The following is an 11,298-nucleotide window of genomic DNA, read 5'->3' as shown; positions in this document are numbered from 1 at the left end:
TGTGCAAATTTGGAGTGAAAAGATACCTTAAGTGGTTGCTAGACTGTTTGAGGATGATCAATTATGAAAGGAAATGCATGACATGGTGAGCATGATGAGGAATATGAGCATAAACATGGTGAGCATGATAAAGAATATGAGCATAATCATGGTTGGTGGTAGTGGTGGTACAAGAAGAGAAAGAGGTTATGGTAAAGGACCTTATATGGGATTAGGGGACTAGCCATTTGAGAGCCATCAGTGGAATGCAAGAAGAGGTAGAGGCATGTATGGTAGAAGAGGGATGGAATAATATCAATGTTATAATTATAAGGTTTTAGAAAAAATCCTCTACAACCAAGACACAAAGTTCAAACCTCCACAAATTTCTTTTTGAAAGCTTTCAAATTGGTTGGATCTCATGCACTCATCTTCAGTCCCATCCACCATATGGCAACTACTTCTTTACAAATTTGAATATGAGATACAAAAGGAATTGAGCTTCCTTCAATGCTAGTATGTAGTTCTAACTTCTTCTACATCCTCGTATGACTCTCACAAGTCTTACTGATATCGCTCTTAGACATCTAACAAGATTGTGACCATTTACTCGCCTTGTAGTGATTCTACTTTATTTTCACACATGTGTTCTCCATAATGTAATATGACACCCTTGAGAAAGTCACTGCAAAGCAATTTGGGACATCCAATAGCACTGTGACCATCTAAACGCATTTTAGAGATTCTTCTTTATTTTCACATATGAGTTCTCCATAATGTAATATGACACCGTTTCCTTGACACTCTTGAGAAAGTCACCTACAAAGCAATTTGGGACATCCAACAAGATTGTGATCATCTAATCGCCTTCTAGTGATTCTAGTTTATTTTCACACACAAGTTCTCCATAATGCAATATGACACCATTTCTTTGACAACCTTGAGAAAGTTGCTACAAAGCAATTTGGAACATCGAATAAGATTGTGACCATCTAATTGCCTTTTAGTGATTCTTCTTTATTTTCACACATAAGTTCTCCATAATGTAATATGACAACATTTCATTACATATCTCACTAGTAAAAGTGATTTCTTTGACATATCTTCAAAATTATTGGGCAAAAAGTGCAAATGAGCAAATAAGCTGACAACACCACTCTAGAGTCTAGTTGAGTCCAATTTTTCCCTAAGGCTTTTGCTAGTGTTGTAGTGATTTGGAAACTTTACCAAATCACTGCAACGTGATAGGGGTCGTCATGTCTGATTGTTGGACCCTTATCACGTTGTGGTGATTTTATTTTACTAGTCTTTTAGCAACATTATGCACCTAATACTTTTGCTACTATTGTAGTGATTTGGAAACTTTACAGTCTAATTCTCCCCTAATGCTTCCACACAAGTGTCATAGTGATTTGGAAACTTTGCCAAATTACTATGATGTGATAGGGATCATCATGTACAATTGTTTGACCCTTTCTGTATTGTAGGTAGTCATTTGGAAAACTTTACCAAATCATTACAACATGATAGGGGTCGTCATGTGCAATTGTTGGACCTTATCACATTGTAGTAATTTTGAAACTTTGCTAAATCACTACAACGCGATAAAAACAACTCTTACTCCTTGTTCCAATATCTTCCCCGACACACGTGTGGATATTTTTGGCGACCCAGAGCCCGAGCACCGTATGGTTAGCACCCTCTAGGATCCTTCACAGGTCACCTAGCGCTTCACTCATAGGCTGGTTCCTTGGTCCCTCATCCACCATACCGGAAGCTCACCATTTAAATCAAACCGAGTCTGGTCGAGACCTCGACTGACCTTGATACGTGAGACGTCCTCCGTTGACTCTCCGTCATCTGTTACAACTTTATTAGCTAGGTCTCCACAAGACGGTCAAAATGCTTCCCTTGCATTCTTGACATAAAACAGTCATTTAAAAATAGGACATAAATGCAGTTTCTATAATGAACTCTAGTCTTTCCACATTGTTCCACATCAATCCACATTATTTAATCTGCATCCATTTCATACACATTTCCATTCTCATCCAATCACATCATTTTCTAACTCATCACTTCTTTCCTCATTTTTCCTGATCAGATTTCATCCACTCGTATCTACCCATATCCATATCCACATCACATTCATTCACATCTCAATTCACATTCATTCACATCCATCCCAATTCACATCACATTCATTCACATCACCTAACATCCATTCACATCTATCCCAATTTACATCACATATCATCACATCCATTTCACATCACATCTCATTCATTCACATCCCGATTCACAACACATCACATCTCATCCATTCACATCCTATATCATTCATTCACATCCCGATTCATATCACATTACATCACATTCATTCACATAACCTAACATCCATTCTTCACATACACATCCACATCCATTCTTTCACATACATCCAAATACATTCTTTCACATACTTCCACATCCATCCTTTCACATACACATCCACATCCATTCTTCACATACACATCCACATCCATTCTTTCACATACATCCACATCCATTCTTTCACATACTTCCACATCCATCCTTTCACATACTTCCACATCCATTCTTCACATACACATCCAGATCCATTCTTTCACATTCATCCACATCCATTCTTTCACATACGTCCACATCCATTCTTTCACATACACATTCACATTCATTCTTCACATACACATCCACATTCATTCTTTCACATACACATCCACATTCATTCTTTCACATACACGTTCACATCCATTCTTCACATATCATCCACTCACAACCCATATCATTCATTTACATCCTGATTCACATGACATCTCATCACATCTATTCACCTCACATCTCATCACATCTATTCACATCACATCTCACCACATCTATTCACCTCACATCTCATCACCTCTCTATTCACATCACATCCATTTTGGCATAAGACGTTCCTTTAAGAAAACAAGGTTTCTAAGCAAGTTTTGAGTTTGATTTTCTTTTGAAAACAAGGAGTATTTCTTGAATCAGTATCTCCAAAACTCCTTGATCGGAATTTTGAATTTCATACCAGAATTCCTTGAATTCTATAACCTTGATCCATAGCTCAATTCGAAGGGTCTCAAACTTAGTTTCAGATTTGGCGGAGTTTTGAGTGTATTTTTCTAAACTGGTCACACCTTCTTTTCTCGAGAGACTGACAAAAGAGTTTGGTCTTAGTTATAGTCTGATTCACGGTTCGAGTCGGATATAACTTTTCCTAAACTATCTTTCTCAAAAAGGTTTGATAATTCAGTTACTATTTTACTGAATTTCTTTCTTTGAATACGAATTCCAAGGAGGAATAAATTAATCATTTATCTGAATATTTCAATCTCGATAGATCTCTTGAATTTTTTTTCTACAATCCGGGTGAATATAAAACGATAAAAATTTATCCCTTAGAGTATTTAATTATTCATTTATCAAATACTCATAGCATTTAAGAGAATTCTATTTTTGATATAAAAATAAATCCTTTATGCATCATTCTATGCATAAAATCAAATTCAATGAGAATAACACTTTTGAAATAAAAATAATTCATCTATGCATCTTCATATGCATAAAATCAAATCCAATGAGAATAACACTTTTGAAATAAAAATAATTCATCTATGCATCTTCCTATGCATAAAATCAAATTCAATGAGAATAACACTTTTGAAATAAAAATCAATTTTTATAATTAATATCAATGATATCCATGCATATTTATAAGTGAATATGTGCATGAAGTAATTAGAATATTTCTTTTAGATGCAAAAATGGTGGGAATTACTCTTTTGGAATAACATAAAAATAAACTTTCTTTTCCATAAAATTTTTAAAAAAAAATTCATAACCTGTGGCTGACCATTTCTCATTTTTAACATTCTATTTTTGACTTAAATTAACCCAAATTAGATTCCAAGAACTCTAATCTACACCATTTTCTAAAATCAAGAGAGAACAAAAAAAAGAGTTTAATTAATCTTTTATTTAACCTTTCTAGGCTTAAGAAAGGATGGAATGTAAAGAAGAGAAGGGGGTGGCCTTTTCCTCAAAGCATAGCATTTGAATTTCATTCAATCAGCTTTGTAAAACATGAAAATCAAGAAAACTATAGATTTAAAATTAAACAAGTAAGAAAATTAACTTACATAGAGCTTGTAAGCTCTCCTTTGGCTTGAGGGATTGAGGGTTCTACTCTTGTTTGAAGCAAGAGTGGCCACCAATTCACTTTGGAGAGGATTAGGCCAAAAACAATTAAATTATTAAAAAATTCAATGTAGATGGCTCAGGACAGGAGTAGAGTAACACTACATAAATCCATAGGAACTTTAATCCAAATTTTTCAGAAAATCTGGACCCTTAGGCTAAGGTCCTTTTTACCTGATTTCAATTTATTCCAATTGCACATTGAAAAGTTCTTTTTGAATTTCTCTTTCAGGGAAAATAATTTTAATAAGAAGGGACATTTTTCCATCCAAAGATATCTAAAAATTGAATTATCTCTCTCTAGAATATTTTCTCTCTCTAGGCTAAAACATATAGAAATAAGATCTGTTATTATTCTGAAAAGGGGATTGATTATAAGGGAGAAACTGGACATCTTGAGGGGCTGGGGAGGAATCTTACAGGCCCCTTTCTCATTACTAATTTTGTGGAGTATTTGAGTGGCAGGAGGCACTTCAAGCATGAAGGTTATGTGTTAGCGTATCTCTTTTTGGACTCTAAGTTTATAAAGAGCTTGGCACAACGTCACTGGTACATGGGGATTAATCTACTAGGGATGCTTTTATGTCATATTGGTTTAGCATATAAACTGACTTTTATGAGTCAACTCTTCAGGTGAAGGTTTGTGGGAAAACAACCTACGTATCGCAATCAGCATGGATTGAGACTGGTAACATAGAAGAAAACATTTTGTTTGGGAGTCCCAGGGACAAAAGCAAGTATAAGATCATACTCCAAGTCTGTGCACTAAAGAAGGACTTGACCCTATTTTTCCATTAAGATCAGACAATCATTCTGGTGAAAGGGGTATTAACCTTAGTGGTGGTTAAAAACAATGGATTCAACTTGCACGGGCTCTATACAAAGATGCAAATATCTATCTTCTTGATGACCCATTCAGTGCAGTTGATGGTCACACTGGAAGTGAACTTTTTAAGGTAAAGAGCTAGCTGGGCAATTGAGGTGTTTGTCTGCATACATAAGTATATATACTCTCCTCCTCCCAACCAAAAAGAAAAAGAAAAAAAGAAACTGCTACATGTGTGTGTGCGTTTACCAAGTGTGTGTGTGTGTGTGTGTATACAAACACACACACATGCACATGCACACAACTTGGTAACGTGCACACTTGTGTAGCATATATACATACACATATGCATTATTCGGAAGTGGTAGCTACAAATTGTAAATATGCCTTGCAAAAGTAGTGGAGGAAGGGACATGCTGTTGAGAGCGAAGTTTTGGTTGGTATTGTTTGCTATCTAGGGTTACGGCTTTAATCGTATGTAAAGCAAAATGGCTGCTTCTTTTTGTAGGCAAAAATATAATTATGGAATTTTGGTAAACATGCTATGACATAATACCTCCTATGTTCTTTCCTTGGTGGATTCTTTCCTTGCAAGTGTCTTTTTCTTTCCTTAGGGCACATAGACAATCAAACAATGTTCATGCGTGAGAAGATTGGGATGGAAAAGACCACAAAGTTAAATTCTGCTTTAAAGAGTGTTAAAAATATTGAAAGCTTCTTTTGGAATTTGGTTCAAGTTTCACTTGTCCAACACTTTCACGTGGGAATGTCCCTTTTAATGCTTCTTTGACTATCTAATAATATAGAAGAGTGAAGAACAATAATGTGGTGACATGCACAGTTTTCCTTTCGCACTTGCTCGAGGCAGGGCTTGGCTTGTTCATTGTTGCTCATGAAATTGGCATCCTCCATTGAAAAGAAGGAGACTTTGGACAAAGAAAAAAGATAAGGTGTAGAATAGGGTAAGATATTTAGACACCTTTCCCAATTATTCGATTGATTGACATTAACAAAGAGAGAGAGAGAGACAGAGAGAGAGAGAGATCTCTACACTTATATTTATTAAAGTTAAAGAGTAGAGTGTAGATAAGAGTATGGGCTTACAAACACGAGATATTAGCATGAGTGTGGTTAAAGGATAGAGTGTAGATAGGAGTAAAGTCTCACAAAACCCAAGATAATTGCATGAGGGGTCATTAAAGAACAAATGCCTTACTATTGAATAAAGTGTGTAGGGATCTCATGAGTAGAAGCATATTGAAGATTGCATAGGGATTATATATGCTCACAAACATGAAGAAATAGACCATATTGAGGTTCATGCACCTACACAAAAAAGAAATGTGTATCATAATTTAGAACTCAAATGTTATATTTTAAAATATAGTTTTTAAAATACACCATTGACTTTCACTTGTTGCTAGAATATCACATGCTTTCCTATAAGGAGGTTTTGTGTGATGCATTGAAAAATACATTATAGGTGGATAAAATTTTGTATTTGTTGGAAATATTATATATTATGTCCATAAAATATTTAAATTCTTTTGTTTTAGTGTGTGTGTCATTAAGTGGGATTTAATCTCAAGTTTCATGCTTGTATAGCCATGAATATAATTTGAGTGTACTAGGAGTACTAAAATCTAGAAAGTATAAAAGCATGAGGATCGAAAATTTTATTGTCTATTTAAAGCCATTAAGAATAAGGGCAAGTGAAGAAGTGTATCTTGAGAGAAACCTAGGGGGATTTACAAGCCATAGCTTATGGTATCACGTGAGTGTAAGGGAGAGGGGTTTTTGGAAGGGGGGGATTAAGCTTATAAGTTAGAGGGTGAGGGAGATTTATGGTGCCGGGGGGGAAAGGGAGCAGGGGAGAATGAAAGTAGGTGTTTTGTTTCTTCTTGTAGTTTACAAGATGTCATCTAGTGGTGTAGTTTGAAAACTTGATTAGTTTACTACTCTTTTAAGCTAACCACACATGGAACAATTTTTGGAGAGTATGTGAGATCCCACTACCCCCTCCGTACACCGGATTTTTGGTTGCAGGCAGTAGCTCCCTCTTGCGCAGGGCAGGGTCTCCCACTCGGGGCCTCGCCCTCGAATGTTTGGGCACGAGACTAAGCTGGTGGTCATTTTGAAAACCAAAACCGAAAAAATTTCCCATGCCCGGGAAATGGGGCAGATTCCACCTTTTTGAATTTCTTAACTTTTTTTCTAACGGGATCAAGAGACTAAACTAACCTACATCTGAATAAATGAGATAGAAGGAAAACTATTACAGACTTAACTTGAAGAAATCAAAGCTTTTTTCCTAATTGAATCACGTGCAACCGTTGATCTATTCATTTGAGAAGTCTTCAGGCTTTTATTTAACTACTCGAGTTCTAAGCGTATTCCTATTAAATAATCTTATTATTAAAACTCTACTGATTCCAGCCTAACCCCATCTGGCCCATGGTTAGCCACCGCCGCGGCCAACCCCACTAGAATTGGTAGAACGAGACAAGTACTCACCCACCCATAATTGAATGCCTTTCTTAACTTTAGCTTTAGAAAACAGATACGCACATAGTCCTCTTTAAAACTTGAACTTATAAAATGATCCATTGAACAAACAGTTATTGATTACACATATCATAACTCAAAATTTCCATCTAGTTCTTTGTTTTTCAAAAACAAGTATCACTCTGGACTCTCCGTCGAGACCAGCTGGCCTCTTACTATGGTGAGGCAAGGTTTTTGGAAAGTGGGGAGGAAATCGGTCCTATTGTTAATAAGATACAAGCGAATGAGTATGAACATTTCAAAGCCCAAGCACCCTATGAATGGGAAGATCATAGCTTGTGAGACACATGAGTGTCTATCAACAGAAACCCCACCACGAGTGCTAAGTATCCAATGCTGCTTAAATTGGCACACATATCCATGCTTCAATGTGCTAGCACAGTAACATGTGAATGAGCATTTAGTATTCAAAACCTTATCAAGGATCATCTTTGAAACTCTTTATGTACAAGAAGCCTAGATGCCCTCATGCATGTGTCAATTGAAGGCCCCTCTGTTGAGGAGTACGAGTATTTACTCATTTTTGGGGGGTTTTCCTTTATTTCTTCAATTTATCTCCTCCCTACATTTGGATTAATCTTATTGGTCCATAGGAACCTTAATCTAAAATTTTCAAAAAATCTGGACCCTTAGGCTAAGGCCTTTTGAATAGAAGAGATGTTTTTCCATCTAAAAATATCTAAAAACTGAATAATCTCTCTCCTGAATATTTTCTCTCTCTAAGCCAAAATAGGTAAAAACAAGATCTTTTATTATTCTGAAGAGGGGATTGATTACATGAGAAGATACTGGACATCTTGAGGGCTGGGGAGGAATCTTAGAGAGTAGATGTATGTCTTTGTGCTTCTAGCACTTACATTCATGCTACTTACATGGGCTACAACTTGTCACATGTATAACATCAATATCTACTATTTTATTTTTAAACCTTAAATAAGGGGTACTTGAATCTCATAATTATGACTTATATTCTTAGAAAGGGTTATAGTTTATTTTTTAGAAAAACTTAAATAAGGAGTTTTTTATGAGTAAAGTGAATCAAGACAAAATAGTAGGAGCACTAAAGTGGATAGAAAGAAGATAGCCCAGGCCCCACTATTTGTGTGGTTACACATAAAATCACCTTAATGCTGGCCTACGTGGAAACAAGCCCTTTACTGGTTTTTTACTGAGGCCCTTTACAGTGAAAAATGGATTCCAAACTGCAAACCTTTCACATCGAGGTGCCCGTGAAGCATCCTCCCCGTCCTTGGTGTGGCAGAGTCATGGCAAGAATCTACAGAGGTCGGCGTCCATAGCTCTTCCGGGGCACTTCGACAAAGTGGAGTACCTCGAAGGGCCGCCTCTAGGAGTGGGAGGAGTCTTCATAGAATCCTATGACGAAGGTGATGTCCATGGCTTGTAAGATTTAGCTTTTTAAAAACAGAGTAAAATTTTGTCTTGTGCATAAGCTAATTTATTTTGCTCTCACTATACGTAATAGGCACTTTAGGCATGTACCAAATCTACTTCTTAAATGACCCCTCATGCACATGTATCTCCTATCTAGACCCACACTCATGGTAATATCTCGTGTTTGTGGCCTGTACTCTTACAAAACCCTAGAAGAAGAAGAAGATGGATTCCAAACTGCAAAGCTTCCACGTCGAGGTGACCGTCCAGCATCCTCCGTCTGTGGTGTGGCAGAATCATGGCAAGAATCTGCAGAGGTCGGCGTCCTGCCGGGGCACTTCGACAAAGTGGAGTACCTTGAAGGGCCGCCTCTAGCGCCGGGAGGAGTCTTCCTAGTAACCTATGACGAAGGTGATGAACATCGCTTCGCTTGTCAGTTTTAGCTTGTAACATTTTGTCCTGTGTGCTCAAGCTAACTTGTTTTGCTCTCTCTCACTATACGCGTATAGCCGTCCCTCACTATAGCTACATGAAGCTCCGGTGGGATGAGATCGACCACGACAAGCATTGCTTCAAGTCTACTCTCGTGGACGGAGGCGCCCTCGGAAAACACTTCGCACGCCTGGCCTACTCCTTGCAGATCCTACCTGGCGCTGACGTGGACTCCTGCCTCATGCACTACACCGTGGAGTACGTGGACCTTGGGCAGCACAACTTCCACGACTTCATCAAGGAGGAACTTCACAAAATATGCAAATCTCATGAGTCACACCTGAGCTCTGTTTGAAGGATCGTTCGGACGGTTACACTATATAGCAAATAAGGTGCATCTGATATGTAGTATAAAAGTACTTGCTCATTGTTGAATTTCCACGTATGATGCTGAAGGCCTTATCCTCAAGGCTTATATAATAAAAGTGCTGGCTCGGTGTTGAATTGCCACATAGGACGCTGGAGGCCTTATCCTCAAGCAAATATATGATTTAAGTATCCCACCATTATGCCTCTAAACTAGCTTTGTTGTACGACTTGTAAAATTGTGTATAAATCTTTAAGTTATGTTGATTATCTACTCTCCCAAGTTTCTTTCTCATCTCAAACTCGTACATGCAAACTTACATACTATTCCAAACACTACCTCTAGTACTTAGTGATTTAGATAAACCTTGTAACATTTTCCTTAACCACAATTGTATGCACATCACCCACGTGGGCTCTCTATATTTGTGGACACAATCATAGCAAGAACTCATTATATCTGTAGCGCAGTTGATTACAAACAAATGTGAATGTATCTAGGCGGATTATCGACGCAATGTATGGTATGTGACTTAAATTGCATGGAGTTTTATATGAAAGCATACTCACCCTAGTTACATGGACAAGGACTCTTCAAATCTCATCTATAACTTGGATTGCCCCAATCGTATCTACTCTCAACAATGTCTCACCAACATCTTATGAGCTCTGCCTCTAAATGTTTTTCAAATCTCATCTAAAACCTAGATTGCTCCAATGATATCTTCTCTAACCAATGCCTCATCAACATCGGGCAAGCTCTACGTGTAAATGTTATGTATCCTAGTGGCATAGAAAATGAACACGTTGACTTCCTTTTCTAATTTGGTCTCTCTCTTTCTCCTCTACATAGAATATAACTAAAAACAATGCCACCAATGGGGGGGGTGTGTGTGGGGTGTGGTAGATGTTAATAATAGAACTCTTTCCCTACACAAAATATAACTAAGAACAATACCATTGATGGGGGGCATGTGGGGTGTGGTAGATGGTAATAATAAAACTCTCTCTCTCTCTCTCTCTACACAACATTGCAGGGTTGTAATATGCCTAAAATACAGCCTCAAAGTTATAATGTTGGTTCCATTAATTTTCACTACTAAAATCTTACATGCTTTCATTTATTTGGTTTCCTATAAGGTGGCTTTTTGTGTTATATTAAAAAACATATTGTAGGTGGATAATTATTTTGATTTGTTGATAAGACTATACATTGTGGCTAGGATACATTAAACTTTTATGTTTTACGGGCATTATTATAATTTGAGTGTAATCAATTAGAAGAACTAGAGTCTAAAAAATACTAGAGTAAAGACAAAAAAAAAATTGATTAGGCTATATAGAGTTATATAAAATTGAGAACAAGAACAACTAGAGGTGAGAGAAGCACTCATAGTGGTATTGTGGTGTGCATGTCCAGCTTAAGTAGCTCAAAGCACAAACATGAGAAATTGAAGATAGAAACTTAATTGTAAAGAGAAACGTAGAGATCAAAT

General features: G+C 37.0%; 1 protein-coding gene across 1 annotated transcript; it reads left to right on the top strand.

Annotated features, from left to right (window-relative positions):
- Window positions 1-7,835: 7,835 nt before the first annotated feature.
- Window positions 7,836-10,039, top strand: LOC147606537 (uncharacterized). Its single transcript, XM_086792229.1, has 3 exons — window positions 7,836-7,938; window positions 8,797-8,997; window positions 9,514-10,039. Exons 1-3 carry the CDS (start codon window positions 7,836-7,838, stop codon window positions 9,789-9,791), a joined length of 582 nt encoding a protein of 193 aa, XP_086648355.1. The 3' UTR covers window positions 9,792-10,039.
- Window positions 10,040-11,298: the final 1,259 nt, after the last annotated feature.

This window comes from Cibotium barometz, chromosome 57 (assembly GCF_041138505.1).
Source record: "Cibotium barometz isolate CiBa-2024 chromosome 57, ASM4113850v1, whole genome shotgun sequence".
NCBI classification, from domain to species: domain Eukaryota; kingdom Viridiplantae; phylum Streptophyta; class Polypodiopsida; order Cyatheales; family Cibotiaceae; genus Cibotium; species Cibotium barometz.
Note: the sequence above shows the minus strand (reverse complement) of the source record. Positions and strands in the feature narration are given on the sequence as shown.